General features: G+C 40.6%; 1 protein-coding gene across 8 annotated transcripts in view; it reads left to right on the plus strand.

Moving 5' to 3' along the window:
- The window catches only part of smash (smallish), a 321,926-nt gene that overhangs the window by 249,156 nt on the left and 52,260 nt on the right, over positions 1 to 20,510 (plus strand). For all 8 annotated transcript variants that reach the window (XM_067142672.2, XM_067142671.2, XM_067142675.2 and 5 more), the window contains one exon: positions 18,876 to 19,160. In XM_067142672.2, the coding sequence (XP_066998773.2) occupies positions 18,876 to 19,160 (285 nt within the window). The remainder of the gene's footprint in view (positions 1 to 18,875; positions 19,161 to 20,510) is intronic.

Genomic DNA, 20,510 nt, shown 5'->3' on the forward strand with positions numbered 1-20,510 from the left:
CTATACCTCTTATCTTTAAATTGTTAGAAACTGAGTCTAACCATCGTCGTCTTGGTCTGTCTGCCTCTACTTCTCTTACCCTCCATAACAAGAGTCCATTATTCTTCCAGGTAACTTATCCTCTCCATTCACCTCACATGACCCCACCATCGAAGCCGGTTTATACGTACAGCTTCATCCATCAAGTTCATTCCTAACTTAGCCTTTATCTCCTCATTCCGAGTACCCTCCTGCCATTGTTCCCACTTGTTTGTACCAGCAATCATTCTCGCTACTTTCATGTCTGTTACTTCTAACTTACGAATAAGATATCCTGAGTCCACCCATCTTTCACTCCCATAAAGCAAAGTTGGTCTGAAAACAGACCGATGTAAAGATAGTTTCATCCGGGAGCTGACTTCCTTCTTACAGAATACTGTTGATCGCAACTGCGAGCTTACTGCATTACAATAATTGAAATTATTAGGGGGTCCTCCTATTCAATACAAAGATATTTATTAATGTGAATTGATCCCATGTTGTTCACAGGAGGTACTAGTTTCGGCACTTAACTCATGCCGTCATCAGCCAATGATTTAAATCTAAGAATTTTATTTTTGTCCGTATTGAACTGAGAATGGAAGATAGGAAACTTAAAAGGGTCCACCTTTTCAATACAAAAATGTTATAGTTTATTTACAACATATATTTACACTTGGAACTAGTTTCGACGCTGTTTGGCGTCATCTTCAGCCAAAATGTGGGAAATAGGCTAGCATGTAGACATTTATATTACACAAGGCGTTACATTAAACAATACACATCTTACGAGGAGATAAAAACAGGGACGAATGTAGAAACAAATGAATCGTTGAGAAAGCAAAAGTTATAAATATTAAAAATAACCTTAACCACACATCTTGCAGTGTGAAAATATTCGCCTTGAATGATTCATGAATACAAAACGCATGCGCACACATTTCTGAAGAGCCAGCAGGCAGGAAAAAGTAAAGTGAAACCTTAAGAGTTCTTCTGAGAAGAGTTCATCATTTTTTCTATGTTCCGACTAACTAATGAAGTCTCCCTTGAGTCCCTGATAAACATACACAACACCGGGCGAGTTGGCCGTGCGCGTAGAGGCGCGCGGCTGTGAGCTTGCATCCGGGAGATAGTAGGTTCGAATCCCACTATCGGCAGCCCTGAAAATGGTTTTCCGTGGTTTCCCATTTTCACACCAGGCAAATGCTGGGGCTGTACCTTAATTAAGGCCACGGCCGCTTCCTTCCAACTCCTAGGCCTTTCCTATCCCAGCGTCGCCATAAGACCCATCTGTGTCGGTGCGACGTAAAGCCCCTAGCAAAAAAAAAAAAAAAAAAAAAACCATACACAACAGGAAATTCTCCTTCACTCTCAACAATAGCTATAAAGACCAACGGTAAGAAGGAGTCCAGCTTCATCTGCCAATCAAACAGGCTGCTCAAGGTTCCAAAACCCCATATTGAAGTGAGAATTAATTCTTTGGGTCTAACCAAGTCCATCACATGAACGTTTATTCTTTCGGAACCAAATCACAGATCAAACAAAGTGTCAACTTCACATGACATTAAAACTCTGCAGTGTATTTTCAACAAGATTAAAGAACTAAGGACATATACAAGCTGGAATAACCACAACGTGTATAAAACAATGGAGTCATCATAATTTTTAAAAGGATTTTATACTAAAGTGCAATATCATCATGTACCATATTTTATTTAATATTCATCTATGCAGGTGTTGCAGTGTGTTTTAAATTGTTTTAAAGTTGCTTGTGTTTGCCTGATTTGACTCGTTGGCTGATGATGGCACGAGTTAAGTGTCGAAACTAGTACCTCATGTGAACGACATCACTGATGAATTCACGTTAATAAATATCTTTGTATTGAATAGGAAGACTCCTAATAATTTCAATTATTGTAATCCCACTTCAATATGGATCGTGAAATTTCTAAATATAAACTCACTACATTAGCTTTACAGCACCTTGATTCAATCTCACTTACTATATTATCATCCTGGGAGAACACACATCCTAAATACTTGAATTTATCTACCTCTTCCAGCTTTGTATCACCAATCTGACATTCAGTTCTCTTGGCTTTCGTACGTACTGACATCAATTTAGTCTTCGAAAGGCTAATTTTCATACCATACTCATTGCACCCATTTTCAAGTTCCAAGATATTAGACTGCAGGCTTTCGGCACAATCTGCCATTTAGACCAAGTCGTCAGCATAGACCAGACTGCTTACTACATTTCCATCTAACTGAATCCGTCCTTCCCACTTTATAGCCTTCAGCAGATGATCCATGTAAACTACGAACAACAAAGGTGAAAAATTACAGCCTTGTCTAAGCCCTGTAAGTACTCTGAACAAAGAACTCATTCTACCATCAATTCACACTGCGGCCCATTTGTTAACATATAGGCCTTTGATTGATTTTAATAATCTACCTTTTAATTCCATAGTCCTCCAGTATGGCGAATATAATTTTCCCTTGGTACCCGGTCATATGCTTTCTCTAAATCTACGAACCATATATATAAAACTGTCTATTCCTCTCTTAGCATTTTTCAGTTACCTGGTGCATACTGAAAATCAGATCCTGACAGCCTCTCTGTGGTCTGAAACCACACCGGTTTTCATCCAACTTCCTCTCAACGACTGATCGCACCCTCCCTTCCAAGATACCAGTGAATACTTTGCCTGGTATACTAATCAATGAGATACCTCGATAGTTGTTGCAATCCTTCCTGTTCTCTTGCTTATACATAGGTGCAATTACTGCTTTTGTCCAATCTGAAGGTACCTTACCAACACTCCATGCTAATCTTATTACTCTTTGAAGCTATTTCATCCCTGCCTTCCCACTATTCCTCACCATTTCAGGTCTAATTTCATCTATTCCTGCTGCTTTATGAAAATTAAGCTTATTTACCACCTTTTCCACTTCCTCAAGCTTAATTTCACCAACATCAGTTGTTTCCTCCCACCTATAAGCTCAGTTGTTTGCAACACCACCAGGAAGATTTCCTTTTACGTTGAGAAGATTTTCACAATATTCCCTCCACCTGTCCAGTGATTCCCTGGGATCTATTGTGAGTTGACATGAATTACTCAAAAAAACTGTTTTTCCTTTTTATCCCCTTTCCTAAAATTCTTTATTACTGTCCGGAAAGGTTTCCCTGCTGCTTGACCTAGCCTTTCCAGGTTATTACCAAAATCTTCCCACGACTTCCTTTTGGATTCAACAACTATTTGTTTTGCTCTTGTTTCTTTCATCTACATATAATTCCCTGTATTCATCAGCATTTATTTGGAGCCATTTCTGATAAGCCTTCTTTTTACATTTACAAGCTGCTGTCACTTCATCATTCCACCAATATGTTCGCTTTTTCCCATCTTTACACACAGTTGTTCCTAGGCATTCCCTTGCTGTTTCTACTACAGCATCTCTGTATGCCACCCTTAATCTTTCTATATCCTGAACCTACTTACTGTCCACTGTTCGGAACTTCTCACTAATTATATTCATGTACTTATGTCTAATTTCCTCGTCCAGGAGATTTTCTACCCTTATTCGCTTGCAGACAGATTTCACTTTCTCTATCCTAGGCCTAGAGATACTTAGTTCACTACAAATCATGTAGTGGTTTATGTATATGTTGTTGTATGTTGGGTATTCATCCCGAAGGCTGGTCTGATCCTCTACAGCTCTACCATCAGCTGTCATAGATAGCCTAGGTGTCACTGAAGAGGCATACTAGGGAAATGAGGAGTGAGGTAGTTTCCCGTTGTTTTCCTCACCGAGCCAGAAGTTGCTATTACATATCAGTCTGCCAAGCACACTGAAATGCATGCACCAACCGACCCGATGAGCGATATTTTCACACCATTCATAACAGGGACTGGCTGCATAAGGAACGGTATTACTAGAATCGCTCATACCTCGGTCACTTTCATGTTGTCAAAACCAAGGATGAGACTGAGACAGGTCAATGAAAGTACAAATTTATTCTAGCCCATACCAGAGGACATAGTTCACTGTAAACACTACATCTCACCAGCAATATCATCAAAAAATCTCTGAAAAACCCGTACATTCCTAACAGATTTCCTGAATTTGAAGTCGGTTAAGATATAGTCTATTATGGATCTGGTACCCCTAGCCTCCCATGTGTAGCGGTGAATAGCGTTATGCTTGAAGAATGTATTCGTAATTGCTAAACCCATACTAGCACAGAAGTCCATCAAACGCTTCCCATTCCTATTAGCTTTCATATCTTCCCCATATTTTCCAATCACTCTTTCGTATCCTTCAGTTCAGTTCTATTTCCAACTCTCTCATTGAAATCGCCCATTAGCACTATCCTATCCTTGCTGTTGGCCCTGACTACGATGTTACTCAATGCTTCATTAAACTTGTCAACTTCATCCTCATCTACACCCTCACATGGTGAATATACCGAGACAATTCTCATGCCAATTCCTCCAACTGCCAAATCTCCCACATCATTCACTCATTTAAATGCCTAACAGAAACTATGTTGCGTGCAATAGTATTCCTGATGAACAGCCCTACCCCACACTCTGCCCTTCCCTTTTTAACACCCATCAAGTACACTTTATAATCTCCTATCTCTTTCTCGTTATCTCCCCTTACCGAGTATCATTTATTCCTAGCACATCCAGATGCATCCTCTTTGCTGACTCAGCCGGTTCTACTTTCTTTTTTCCATAAGTCCCATTGATATTGATAGCTCCCCAGCGAATTGCATTTTGTTCACCAAGTTGTATCCAAGGAGTCCCTCGCCTGTCAAATGGGAGGTGGACTCCGTTACTCCCATAGGTCCGAGGCTTGCTTAACATGTTCTGAGCTCGGCAAATTCGTGAAGCAGGATGCTACCCTAGTTACACATAGTCCAAGTGAGGATCTCTCCTCTAATGGGTTAGGGACCACCGGTGGATTGTATAGTCCTAGCCGCCTGAGCACAAGGAGGGCCATGACTTGGAATAGGTCTGAGATGCCTACTCCCATTCCGTGGCAACTGGTACCCCGACTCTCAGGACCACTTACTAGGCCACTCAGCCGTTGCCCATTATTCAAGAACTAGGACGTGACTATAGTAACTCACACCATGAACCATCAGTCACCATGATTTAATTTTTGTACATTAGTAAGTTTCAGGCAAAATATATGTATCCTCGCTTACTGTATAGTGTCCAGTCAAGCGTGGTTGCTTGATGCAGGGTAGATAGGGGCTCATGTTCTTTTCAGTGGCCAGAATTATTTCATGTTGGAATACTCTCTCTTCACCAATTGAACTGTTTGCTCATGGTTCAGCTCTTTCATAAATCTTGGAAATATCTTCACGCTGCAGCCTTGTTATGAGTTTGACCTCCAGTTAAACATTCAGCAGACAATTTTTTCTAATCTCACACTTTTCTTCCATCTCTTCAAAAATATTGATATGCTATCTGTTGTAACCAAGGTTGAAGTTTACAAAACACAACTTTTATTGCTTCACTTTATAATATTTACACAAATAACTGAAATTTATTTTGAAGCAAAAAGGAATATTGAATCTTGAGAAAAGTCTGTCTTTATACAATATGTACAGGTTTACAGTCTTTATATACACTTCTATCTTGAAAAGATAGTCTTTGTGAATTGACACGTTGATAGTCGAGAACTATCTGGCACACTAACATGAATGTCTTTGAGAGTCCTTGTTTGTTGAAGTGCCTGAATTCCTAAAAAGCAAGTTCAATTGATTGAAGAAATTCCACCTAGCGAAACTAAGGGAGCTTGCGTAAATTAGGGAATGACAATGGCTTGTAAAAGAATTACGGAACAGAGGCAGCGGAAACAGGTAAGGGAGCGGTGACCAGAGGTGAAACCTCGTACTGCCAGAAATTCAGTCCACCTGGTCGAAGCACATTTTCAAGAGGAGTAGCCTCCGTGCTCGACGTAGGGTGTATTCTGGAGCTGGACACCGGGGCAAGTGGGCGATTGAGCAGGACGGGAGCTCCTATTTATAGTACACTCGATGGTCAGGCACGCGCACTGAGGGCTGCGCGTCGAAGCTAGCAGAATGATACACAGGCGCGCGTGCAGCTGGCTGTCGGAGCGAGAAGAGAGCGCCGGACATACAACACCCTCCCCTCCTAAATACGCCGGTACGGCGTGAAACGGCGGCGGCGCTGGCGGCGACTGCGATGCTGGGGCGGAGCTGCTGACGTCTCTGTTGTATTGTCCGGAGCTGGAACTGGGCGGAGTGGCGCTGTCTCGTCCTGAAAGGAACCCATTGTTATTAAATGATCTAAAGCGCGTTCAGCAATAGATTTATCAGGTTTAGCAATAGCATCAATAGCTGGACAGGGGCGGTAGCGCAGACGTATCTGATCTTGATGGCGGCAGATACGTTTCTCCGTAGTCTGTATCTCGTATAGACGATGACCCAAAGATCTGCAGATGACTCCAGGTATCCAGAGTGGGTTGGATTTGAATGTCCTGGTGTAGACCTTGTCGTTGAGGGAGAACTTCGTTGGTGAGGTCTTATGCTGGGCCGGAAGAGGCTGTAACAGAGAAAGTAAAGTTCTGTGAGGTCGTCCATGGAGCTTCTGTGCAGGAGTGATATTATCAGCGCCGGGTAGAGTTCTGTAGTTGTTTAAGAGTTGGAGCAAGGCTTGGTCTTTATTTAAGCCTGAAGAGACAGCTTTCTTCATACTTCTTTTAAATGTTTGTACGAAGCGTTCAGCTTCACCATTAGATTGAGGGTGAAAAGGTGGTGCTAGGATATGACGAATGCCATTATGTGTACAAAAGTTCTGAAAAGCAGTAGCTGTAAATTGAGGTCCGTTGTCCGAAATGAGTACTTGCGGTAAACCTTCTGTAGTAAAGATTTTCTGGAGAGCACGAATGGTAGCTTCGGTTGTAGTAGTCGAATGCATATCCACTACATATGGAAAGTTTGACAGTGAATCGATGACTATTAACCACATGGAATTGAGGAAAGGACCTGCGAAATCGATGTGAACTCGTTCCCATGGAGTAGTAGCAGGAGGCCATGAAGCAAGATCAGAAGACGGGGCGTTCTGATTCGTTTGACATTGCTCACAATGACGTATTAGCTTTTCGATGGCGGCATCAATACCGGGCCAGTAGCAGTGTTGACGGGCGAGTTGCTTTGTTCTGGAGATACCCCAATGGCTTTGGTGTAATAATTCGAGAACTTGTTTCTGTAGGCTAAGTGGGATAACCACTCGGAAGATGGTGCCTGCTTCTAGTAGTACAACTCCGGCACGAGTCGTGAGACGATGCTGCATACGATGATAAGGTGCCAGGTGGGCAGGAAGTGTGCTCTGAAGAGGCCAACCGTTGCGGATGTAAGTACGTACAGTAGCAAGTGTACTGTCCTTATCCGTAGCTTTAGCTATGCAGGTAGCATCAATAGGAAAACTGGATACAGTATCTTCAAGTTCTATGTCCAACTGAAGACATTCAGATTCTTGAGAATCGAAGGCAGTATCAGGACCAACGGGTAAGCGGGAGAGGGCATCAGCATTACAATGCTGGGATGTGGCTCGATATACAATCTGATAGGAATAATCAGAAAGGAACATGGACCATCTTTGAAGCTTTCTGAGGGAATTCTCTGGGATCTTATTACCAGTATGGAATAAGTGTACGAGAGGCTTATGATCGGTAATGATCAGGAAATGGTTGCCATAAAGATATTCATTGAAACGGCGAATACCAAAGATGATGGCTAAAGCTTCTTTCTCTATCTGTGAGTATCGACGTTGATGGTCATTAAGTGTTTTCGAAGCGAAGGCGATGGGGCGTTCTTGTCCATGACGATCCTTCTGGGAGAGAACGGCACCGACACCGTAGTCTGAAGCGTCAGTAGCTAGCGTGATGACCTTGTCGGGCTGAAAATGAGTGAGTTGTATAGCTTGAATTAAGGCGTTGTTGATTGTTTTCCATGCCTGTTGGCATTGCGGGGTCCACTGAAACTTAACACCTTTTTTACGTAGAGCGTTTAATGGAGCTGCCACTGTAGCGAAGTGTGGAATGAACTTATTATAATAGTTCGCTTTGCCTATGAAGGACTGAAGCTGCTTGAGGTTCTGAGGTGCTGGCATGTTTACTATCGCGGAGACATTCTGCATACTAGGACGAATTCCATTCTTATCAAGTATATGTCCGAGGTAGTGAACTGGAGGCTGAAAGAAGGTACATTTAGCGAAATTCGCTCGTAGTCCATTGTCTTTCAATTTCTGGAGAAGAAGGCGGAGATTGGTTAGATGTTCCTGATGATCTTTTCCAGTAACAATAATATCATCCAGGTAGTTAGCACAACCGGGAATTGAGGCGGTGAGTTGAGCCAAATAGCGCTGAAAAATAGCCGCTGAGGATGAAACACCGAATGGGAGCCGCTGGAGCTGTAGCAGTCCTAGAGGAGTGTTGAGTGTGAGAAATTTCTTAGATTCTTCGTCTAAAAGTAGCTGGAGATATGCTTCTTTAAGATCAACTCGAGAGAAGAATTGTCCACCAGAGAGACGACGGAATAAGTCTTCTGGACGTGGAATAGGAAAGATATCGGTGTCGAGTTGTGCGTTGACAGTAGATCGAAAATCGCCACAAAGTCGAACATTACCATCAGGTTTCTTGATTATCACGAGTGGAGTAGCCCATTGACTAGAAGTAACTGGTACTACAATTCCAGTTTGTATCCATCTTTCTAATTCTTTGGTGACCTGGTCTTGAAGTGCTAGGGGTACTGGACGAGCTTTGAGGAAGCGAGGCTTAGCTCCGGAGTTCAGCTGTATGTGAGCTGTATAGTCTTTTGCTGTTCCGAGCTGAGAGTCGAAGACTTCAGGAAACTGCGCTAGGAGAGCGGGAACGTCAGAAGTAGGATGCAATGTAGATACGACGTTAATGTTGTCATGTATCTGGAAACCAAATAAGTTAAATAGATCCATGCCCATAATGTTTGATGCAGTGTAGTTGTTAACTACGAGAAGAGGAATGGCTTTCTGAATTCCTTTATAACTAGCCTGAAGCTTGATTTGACCTTTGATGTCAATTTTCTTCTTGTTAAATGTCACGAGCTGGATGTCAGCTGGAGAGCATGAAGGTGAACCTAAGTCGTGGTAGGTAGTCAGGTTAATAATAGAGACAGGTGATCCAGTGTCTAATTGAAAATCGACAGATCGATCAGAGAATGAGAGAGGAATGATGATTTTGTGAGAATCCTTTGTGGGAAGAATAAGATTGATCTGATCAACTTCCATGTCTTGGCGGGGCTGTATATGCTTCCGGCGCGCTGCAGGAGTCTTAGCAGGGCGGGGCGAACTTTGACAGACAGTCTGAATGTGTCCAAGTTTATTACATCGTTCACAAGTAGCTTTGAAAAAACGACAGTCACGACGTTCATGATGCTTGAAACAACCTCGGCAGGAAGGCAGGAGCTTCGAGGTGCTTTTAGAATTGGGCTTCCGTGTAGCATGACGAGAGGGAACCTGGCGAGAATGCTTGGTGGAGAGCGCCTTATCCGTACGGTTCACTGTAGCAGAGGACTTGCGGGCCTGAGGCGAGACTTGTGCAACTGCGTGTGGAGAAGCTATGGCTGCGGCAGTCTTGGTAGTAAGCTCATAAACCGTAGCAATACGCTGGACGTCTTCTAAAGAAGGGTTACTCTGCTTGACAGCGTCAAAACGTATTTTGTCTTCAGGAGTATGTAAAATTATCATGTCCCGAATGAGAGAATCAGTGTAGGATGAACCACAACCGTCCTTGGAGCAGATGAACTGGCAGGGTTTAGCTAGACCACGCAATTCAGTTATCCATTCAGTATGTGTCTGATGGGGTTGCTTTCTGCACTGAAAAAATTTATAGCGAGCAGCCACTATGTGAGGAGCTTTGGCATAGTGTTCCGTGAGACGGGCCAAGAGCTGCGTGAAGGGTACCTCAGATAAGTGTTCTTCTGGACTTAATTTACGTAGTAATTCACACGTAGCATTGCCAACCGAACTAAGAAATAGTGCGCGGCGGCGTTGATCATCTGTGACAGAATGGCAGATGAAATGCTGTTGCAAGCGGGCTAAATAAACTGACCATTCTTCCTTAGCTGGATCAAAAGCAGAGAACGGAGGAATAGCTGATGGCTGTGTAGAGACAGAAATAGCTTGAATAGCCTGAAGTAACGCTGCCTGTTGTTGTTGCATAAACTGTTGTTGTTGTTGCTGTAAGGCTTGGAAGACCGTAGCAAGTTGTTCCGCAGTAGCCATTGCGAGATGCGTGCAAGAAAGAGGAAGGTAAGCTGTGTGTCAGAACTGGTTGGAGTGTCGTTGTGGTTTAGCACGTCGCCGTAGAGTTGACAACTGGGCCCGTTGAATTGTAGTGTCGTGTTTACCTCGTTGCTATAGAGTTGGCGATTGGGGCTGATGACGTGTAGTTTGTTGCTTTTTTACCTCGTCGCCATAGAGTTGTGTTGTAACCAAGGTTGAAGTTTACAAAACACAACTTTTATTGCTTCACTTTATAATATTTACACAAATAACTGAAATTTATTTTGAAGCAAAAAGGAATATTGAATCTTGAGAAAAGTCTGTCTTTATACAATATGTACAGGTTTACAGTCTTTATATACACTTCTATCTTGAAAAGATAGTCTTTGTGAATTGACACGTTGATAGTCGAGAACTATCTGGCACACTAACATGAATGTCTTTGAGAGTCCTTGTTTGTTGAAGTGCCTGAATTCCTAAAAAGCAAGTTCAATTGATTGAAGAAATTCCACCTAGCGAAACTAAGGGAGCTTGCGTAAATTAGGGAATGACAATGGCTTGTAAAAGAATTACGGAACAGAGGCAGCGGAAACAGGTAAGGGAGCGGTGACCAGAGGTGAAACCTCGTACTGCCAGAAATTCAGTCCACCTGGTCGAAGCACATTTTCAAGAGGAGTAGCCTCCGTGCTCGACGTAGGGTGTATTCTGGAGCTGGACACCGGGGCAAGTGGGCGATTGAGCAGGACGGGAGCTCCTATTTATAGTACACTCGATGGTCAGGCACGCGCACTGAGGGCTGCGCGTCGAAGCTAGCAGAATGATACACAGGCGCGCGTGCAGCTGGCTGTCGGAGCGAGAAGAGAGCGCCGGACATACAACACTATCCATCTGAATTTTCATACGACTGTTTTCATTCTCTGCTTCCCCAGTGGCGTTTCTTATGCTAACTTTAATATTGAAATATACTTATGAATAGAATTCACTTAAAAATGTTAGACAGCTGTTACACACTTTATCGTGGTATCTCCTGCAGTTTCCACCACAGTTCATATATCTGGGTCATGGACACTTTTTCTGGTGCAAAGATGGTGGTGAAAACTGTGCACTGCAGGATGTGTCACAGTGTGTGCTCGTTCAATCCCTAAGTTCTTCCTTTCATCTGTAGTCATGACATCTATTATATAGGAGTTGTTCCATATACTCAATTTCTTTGCACATAATTTACTGAACTGCTGATGGCAGTGGAAACTTAAGACAAAGTTCTTCAGAAGGATCTCAGGTTAGCTCGTAAATTAGCCTGAGGACATGTACTTCGAAAGGCAAGCAGTATTTATATTTTTTTAAGGTATAAAGATTTTGGGCCCTGTATGTAATGGTCATTGCGGTCACCCTCAAGTTGAAAGATAAGAGGTTCGAATACTGTATCATTTGAAATGTTTGTGTACTGTTAGCAGCACATGTTCAGTATCATTCTATAATCGAACAAAGATAAGCATTTATTCATATCACGTACCAACAAGGTTCTGATGTTGATCTTGTATACACTTGGATGAAGGGATATGTGTGAACCTGCTGGACACTGTTATATCTTAACAACACACAACAAGAAGTTCCTGATAATATCCTGAATGTTTGCTGTAAAATTTTCATTTAACTTCTCAGTGTTCATTTAAGAAGCAAGATGCAACACATCATTGAACATTTAACTGGTTCCTGAAAATTCATTTCATTTGCATGTATATTATTTCTTTGTCTGCATGTTGAATTTGCTTTGCTTTTGTTGTATATTGCTTTGGAAAAAAAATTCTCTGTTTTGCTCTTTTGGTCAATGACAGTTAGTGACTTTTCTTGTTCTGTCAGAGGATTGATGTTGACTAGATTAATGTGAATGTTTAAAATTGTATGTACATATAGCTGTTAAGTGCCAGTATGGAGGATGAAGTGTAAAATTAGCTTTCCTTGCTCATGTATTTTTTTTTAAACTAATTGCTTTTATATTACTTGAGAGTGGAGGCTGCCTAGCCGAGACATCAAAGACATGTTTTGTTCGAGCTTCATTCTTATTAGAAAATTAAAATATTTCAAAAATAGATGTCCGCTTCTGGACAGAGACAAGACACAATGAGTATGAACTTCATTTCTGAAAGCAAAGGCAGCAACGCATAGAGCTAACAATTCTAGCCCACTTAGTGCTGAGGTTATGAGTAACGGAAGCCTTTACTTTCTTCTCTTCCAAGGGCCTTCTTGATTTGTAATGAGATGGCTTTGCTGCTTTCTCATAAATTATAAATTTGGTTGCACATAATAATAATAATAATAATAATAATAATAATAATAATAATAATAATAATAATAATAATAATAATAATAATAATAATATCAATAACAATAATAACAATACAGTAATAATAATAATAATAATAATAATAATAATAATAATAATAATAATAATAATAATAATAATAATAATAATAATAATAATAATAATAATAATCTTTTAAATATCTAGTTTTTGACTCATGTCTAGGTGGCACACAAATGTTCTGTTGAAGCTTGACTATGAAACAACTGATTTTATATTTGATGTTGACTTATTTCCTCTTGCAAGATGAATCACTGATAGTTCAGGGTGCTCGAATATGCCAGCTCTGTGTTGGTACAGTCAGCTTTCCTAACAGTGACATGAGAACTCTGTACTATGATAGGCTACAGTAATTTAGTTGATTAAACACCTCATGTTCCTATTCATCACAGTTCTTGTTTACATCCCAGCATAAGTAAATTCATAGTATGTTGCATCACCTATCTTCACATTATTATTTTTTTCTTCTTTCTTTTTGTTTGCAAATTTGGCCATCTATGGACCGCATAGAACCTCTTCATTCTTTTTCTTCTTCTTCTTTTATTATGTGATGTATAATGCCATACAAATAATTAAAGCAACAACAGCAATTCATCATTCAAAATACTGACCTTGACCAAAATTAAACCAACAATCCTGGTCGCTAGAAGGTAGCACTTGAACGACTTGACCACTGTCATCGGCCATCTCGAGTTTAAATACTTCGTAATAATACTACTGTACATGCGTATTGCAAAGTTATATTTATCAAAATCCTTAACCTATCTCACTTCATAGTCTCTTAAATCTCTGTTTTTATTCCATTCTTGAGAATTGCTTTTTAGGGAATCGTGTGAGCTGTGAATTTTGATTCTTCGATAACTATTACAGTATATTATTGTAAGAGTGTCACATTGTGAGGTATTTTTAGCTGAGATAATCCACATACCATCAGTACATATTTGTAGTCTTATCACAAGGAATTGCCATTACTGCAAGGTTAATCTGTTTAATCTGTTCATTGTTCAGTTGTTATCTTCAAAGGTCAGTGAGACAAGATCAATAACAACTTACAATTCAATTTTAATTTTTTGTGTGCATATTCTTTGTGTGTTTGGGAAAGCCAGAATGTTTTGCTGGTGCAAGTAGTGTCCTGAATGAATTTATGAGGAAGACAAAATGGATACGTTAGAAATCAGCAAGTTAGATGGAACTGTGCATAATGATCGGCTTAGGTTTTCCAGACTTGGAGAGTAACGGAAGCAGAGAAAGACCTAGAAGAATGTTCAGAATTAACTTCAGTGTAAGAGACTTAGTAGAAGAAGGTGATTTGTAGTTGTGAACAGTTTAAGGAAGCCCTTCCTTCCATTCACTGAAGCTTGCAGGTGGAATGTTGAGCAATCTCTAATTAAACCATTTATAGGAAAACAGGTACATGAATACTTAATAGAATAAGGATAATGACAGGCCAGGGTGGGAAAAAGGAGCAACAGAAAGACAAGACAAGGACAAACACCACAAGACAAGGAACATCCCCTATTTTTAAAATACTGCTGTCTTCATATAGATGAAAAACTCATAACACACTCTTACTCTTGAATTTGTAAATCGTAATAGAGCTCTTCCGCAAGACTTTCTTTAAGGTACCTGGCCAAACCAAAAGTCAGGAGGCTTTCTATATTTTCTCCTGCTCTATAATAATAATGATAATAATCCACAGTCTGTTTCCAGTCATCTGACCGGGTCAGGAATGGAATAATGAAGCCCCCATCTAGCAGCAAGGATATGAACTGTGCCGGATGCCGAAGCCTATCACACTCCTCTGAGGAAATGGTTACTGAATGACAGATGAAATGAAATTATATTGGAGAGCGTTGCTGGAATAAATTATGACAGGGAAAACTGGAGTTTCTGGAGAGAAACCTGTTCCGCCTCTGCTTTGTCCAGCACAAATCTCACATGGTGTGACCGGGATTTGAACCACGGAACCCAGTGGTGAGAGGCCGGCGCGCTGTCACCTAAGCCACGGAGGCTTTACGATAATAATAATAATAATAATAATAATAATAATAATAATGATAATAATAATAATAATAATAATAATAATAATAATAATAATAATAATATCTGAGAGGATGGGGTCCTATCTAAGATGAAATCTAATGTTGAAGACGTCACATACACCCAGTCTCCAAGCCATAGGAATTAACACTAATGAAAGGTAAAATCCCCGACCCAACCGGGAATCGAACCCGGAGCCGGACAAACTCGTGTCCTCGTCCCAAGGTGTTGCAGCTATTTTCAGGCATACCCCCAATGGAGGTGAGCTGTGTGTACCATTTCAACCACATACCAGCCCTGCTACCATTCTTACATTTCTGGCAAGAGGTAATATACAAACATGACTCTAAACCACCAAATATCTTTATGTCAGCAAGTTGACTACCTTTATCCTTGTTATTTTTGTTTTCTGGCAGCTGATCTCCAGGTCAAAGTTGTGACTTACACTTTGAACTCTTTTGTTAAACTAATAATGGTTTTATGTCCCAAAAAAAAAAAAAAAAAAAAAAAAAAGTTTACTGGGTGTTGAAATGTTGCAATGAAGGAAGTGTCATCAGGAAACAGTAAATCAGAAATATTCTGATCATCCAGTTTTACCTTTCCATTTCATCCCTCCAATACTATCTTATCACACAATCTCCACAAATATTGTACAGAAGAGGAGAAAAAGTACATCTATGTTAAACTTCTTTTTGCACCTTGAACTTGTCAGAAATTGTGCTTTATGTTCACACACCAACAGTGTTATATTATGGCATGTGTTAACCCAGTGTCTTGAAAATAGTTTAGTTCAAGTGCTGACGTCATCCCCATGGTGTGGGGATAACATGTGTACTTCTTACTTGGAGGCCTAGGTTCAATTCCCAGCCAGTCCAAGGATTTTATTTCTGGAATGAGTGCTGGTGTAGGCTTCACTCAGTCTTGTGAGACCAGCTGAGCAGCTGTGGTGGTAGTGATGGCTATTATTTTGAGAAGAAGTGCAACTGGGCAACCATATTATTTTAACATTCAATCGAAGAAATATGGTAGAGATCTGATCCTTCAAATAATGAAGAATATATTGGCAAAAGAAAGGGTGTGAAAGTAAAAGACTTTGTATACCTTACAAAATGAATACCATAGAGGTCAGAAACAAGCAAGGGTTGACCCAGGAAGGTCAGATAGAAAAATATGAAATTGAGGGGCCTAACAAAAGTAAGAGGAAGCAATGCCAGACTCAGCAAGGGGCCCTGTGGTCGCCAGCTCATGCTGCCATATTTAGAGCCCCTAGGGGGCTTACAACAGGCAGGGGATGTATTCTGCTGCCCTCATACATAGTGTACTTCTCAAGGAGGTGTCTGATATGAGAAGCAGTGGACCCAGTCAAGTAATATGATTGAGGATGCCATCATTCTCACCATGTTAAACTCCCGTTTACCAAGCTCGATAGCTGCAGTCGCTTAAGTGCGGCCAGTATCCAGTATTCGGGAGATAGTAGGTTCGAACCCCACTGTCGGCAGCCCTGAAAATGGTTTTCCGTGGTTTCCCATTTTCACACCAGGCAAATGCTGGGGCTGTACCTTAATTAAGGCCACGGCCACCTCCTTTCCACTCCTAGCCCTCTCCTGTCCCATCATCACTGTAAGACCTATCTGTGTCGGTGCGACGTAAAACAACTAGCAAAAAAAAAACAACAATAAAACCCTCACGTTTCTGCAGCCATTTTGGCAAACTAAGGCAGTCAAAGGGCTGTATGTGCCACATTTTGTTTTTTCCCAAAGTGTTGATAGGATTTTCATGCAAAGCTCTTCTTGGCAAGGCTGGTTGAGGACATCATCACGCTGACCTCGCGGCACTTCATTACCTCCAGGCCATCTGGAAGGGCAGCAGTCGTTTTGGCATGCCGAATGGCTGTACATGACTAGTTTATCGTTTTGGCATGCCAAATGGGTGTACGTGACTAGTTTAGTGTTTGCCGGTATTGTTCATGCAGATCTCTCCTTGGCAAGGCTGGTTGAGGACATCATCACGCTGACCTCATGGCCATCTGGAACGGCAGCAGTCGTTTTGGCACGCCAAATGACTGTACATGACTAGTTTAATGTTGCCGGTATTGTTCATGCAAATCTCTCCTTGGCAAGGCCATGGGGTTAAGCTATTGATCTGGTCTGTGCAGCAGTAGATAAGGAAGATTACAAGCTCTGTGAGGTAATATGCAACTTCTCATTACTGTCATGTATGGGAGAGATAGCATGTGTCAGTTAAGTACACTTAGTTATGTCCACACAAGATAAGATTGGATGGAGCTGTGGAAAATATATTGGAAGTATGAATTAGTTATCAGGAAGCAGCAGTCAGCTTCAGTTCCATTTTCTTATGTTCTGATTAGTTCAGGCGTGCAGTAGGTATAATTTGTTTCTCTTCTATTTGTGTATGATGGAGATAATTATTGTGTTAAAGGGGTTACATCATGATTTATAAAAATAAAATCATATAAATCATAATTGCAAGTGAAAATTGTTTAAGGAGTGAGGAGGTATTATTATTATTATTATTATTATTATTATTATTATTATTATTATTATTATTATTATTATTATTATTATTATTATTATTATTATTTTAATTTCTTAACACTTGGAAATAAAGATCAGTCAACAGAGACAGACAGAAAGAAGGCAATGGGAGATTCTGTCCCAGTCACTGGAAATCCTAGTGGACTATGGCATTTCTTCCATTTAGTTGTAACCACTTCTGAATTGAAGGAATGTGACTTTCATTTGAAGAATTCTGCATGCATTGGCTGGGATTTGAACTATGGCAGCCTTGGTGAGAAGCTGGAGACAATGTGACTCCTCTGTCCCTCTCTTCTGACTAGATGGATCATGTTGCAGTACGAGTTTCCAGCTTTGTGCCCTGTCTAAGGATGCTTCAGGTCAACTGTATCTTCTGTCCTCATCATCATCATACATGTCTGATGGCCATGATTGTTAGTGTGTCAAGTCTGTGTGGTTTGACACTGTGGTTAGCAGGTTCGAGTCCTGTTGTTGGAGATAAATTTCACCGTCAGAATGTTATCTGGCAGGGCAGGAGAGGTGGTGGTATACAATACCACTAGACAGCATGTCAAAAGTATGGATTCAGTTTGTATTCAGTATTCATATGGATGTTGATGGTGATTTGTCTGTCATATAGGGACATTAAAAAGCCTTGTGCAGAACCCTTGGTGTTATTCGACTGGAGTAGGCTATGTGTAGACACTGGGTTTCACCCTCTCCCTACTTCAATACCATCATAATCCTACATCCAGATGTGCATGTCGCTTTGTGCAGAACCCTTGGTGTTATTCGACTGGAGTAGGCTATGTGTAGACACTGGGTTTCACCCTCTCCCTACCTCATTACCATCATAATCCTACATCCAGATGTTTATGTCGTCCATGGGAGTCAAATAAAAAGACCTTACCAGACAAGCTGAACATGTCCACGGACACTCCAGGCACTAAAAGCCATATGCTGAATCAATCAATCAATCAATCAATCAATCAATCAATCAATCAATCAATCAATCAATCAATCAATCAATCAATCAATCAATTTCTTGACTTCAGCAGGCTGAGTGGGGGAATGAACAATCTGCCTCCATAAATTTCTATGTTGCCACCACTTCTCGTCCAGTATCTTCTCTCAGTTTGGGCTTCTCCTGGCTACTTCTCTCTCTCTTTGCTTCATCCAGCCATCTCTAAGTCTGCCTCATGGTCTTTTTCCATTAATCCTTCTTTCAAAATAGGCCTTGGGTCTTCTTATTGATTTCATTCTCATATAGTGGCCAAAACATTTTAGTTGTGATTCTGGCAAATATTAAGCATGTTATGTTGTAGCCCTAGTGGAAGGCACACTGATTCATTTCTGATTTTGTCCCTTTGGTCCTCTATATGCTCAGTCTAAGGACCTTCATTTCTGTTGTTTGTAGTCAAATACTGCCCCTACTGTTCAGCAGTCCTCTGAGGAACATAAAGGCTAGCCTTTCAGCATAATAACCTAGTCTCTTGCTGAAAGGGAAACTGTCCCTTTGAAAGGAATATACGGTACATGAGCATTTATATACAGTATTTTGGAAAAGTCTTATTGAAGCAAGATCTTAAGAATACTTCTCAGGTCCTGTTCCTCACTTTCCAGGCACCAGCATCAATGCCACTGGAGGAGGAGGAGGTTACAAAGTCATCGGTCATTGAGGATACCAAGGATTCACCAGAACGGGAAATCTTCTACTCTGCATTTGAAGTTTTGGATGACAAAATGAAAGAACCAGAGAGCCTAGTTCAAGATGGTGGAGCTCCTGTTGAAGAAACACCAATCCAGAAGGAAACAATTCAACCTGTGCTCCAAGAGAAGCCCATTGCTCCTCCTCGAATTACACAGAAGAGTGATGAGTCTGAGGTCTTCCTACCAGTCTCAAGTCAGGTAAGTTTAATATCAAAATAATTCATCAAGTTCCTTTCTTCTATTTTTTTAGCCATACAAAAATTTAGGACATTATTCAATGGTATGCAGACATCCTATACATGAACTTTGTATGCCTTGGTGCACCTTTAATATCCAGAATATTTAACACGTTCACTGCGTTAAGAAAGCAGGGAAGGTAATATCTTGTTTCAAGCATACCATTATTAAACCACTAGGACGTGGTATTTTTTACCCATGGCAAAATAAATTGTGAGCAGTTCTTAATTTAACGGGTATTCCGCCTTCTACCTTTCACTACTTTCCCAATGGACTATTCCAAGTATTCTTCCTGGCTTGATATTTTCCTAACGTCTGTGTTATTCAAACTGTTGACTCGTTTGTATGTTGATTTCAGTGTCTGGTAATTTATTTTTACCCTGCGCAAGGTCTAATTTTTTCATTCACTGTTCGCTAAGTGATAGTTACTTGGTGATAAAAAATATAATGAAGTTATTAGTGGCCATACAAATGATACCCAATAGAACAGCTGTGCATCAGACAGCAAGGTTTTCCTTTCAATACATCTCTTAATGAAGTTTTGAGTACTATACCCCATTAGGTATAAGACTTCATCATATTTATAAACATGCTAACTTTCCACTGTGACTTGTAGACTTGATAATTTTATTTTTTTGTTCTACCTGTGTTATATCAGTCTAAACGGTTGTTCGCGTTCATTATTGTTTCATCAGTTGTAACTTTATTAGGCCTATAGCAAGTAGTGTAGTTGTATAATTGAATATTTTGTATAATAATGCAGATTACTCATTATAAAGATATACTAATTCTACATTCCCACATGGTTGACATGCAGTACCAAGATTTATGTTTTGCATTAATGTTTAATACAACTTTCTGCCAACAACAAATTATTAGATTCTTAGAGGTACAAATAGATACATTTTTCTTATCCCATTTAGGAGGCTCGATAGCTGCAGTCACTTAAGTGCAGTCAGTATCCAGTATGCAGGAGATAGTGGGTTCGAACCCCACTGTCGGCAGCCCTGAAGATGGTTTTCCGTGGTTTTCCATTTTCACTCCAGGCAAATGCTGGGGCTGAACCTTAATTAACCACGGCCATTTCCTTCTCACTCCTAGTCCCTTCCTGTCCCATCGTCGCCATAAGACCTATCTGTGTCAGAGTGACGTAAAAGCAACTTGCATTTAGGAGGAAGTAGACCTACTTATACGTGGTGTTTTACACCAATAAACTGATGGGGTAAAATTTACCCAGTGTGTGCTCATATGTTACAAAACTGAGCGCATATCCTGATGGGTTAAATTATCCTACTTGCAGACCTTAAGATA

This window comes from Anabrus simplex, chromosome 3 (genome assembly GCF_040414725.1).
Source record: "Anabrus simplex isolate iqAnaSimp1 chromosome 3, ASM4041472v1, whole genome shotgun sequence".
In the NCBI taxonomy this organism is placed as follows: domain Eukaryota; kingdom Metazoa; phylum Arthropoda; class Insecta; order Orthoptera; family Tettigoniidae; genus Anabrus; species Anabrus simplex.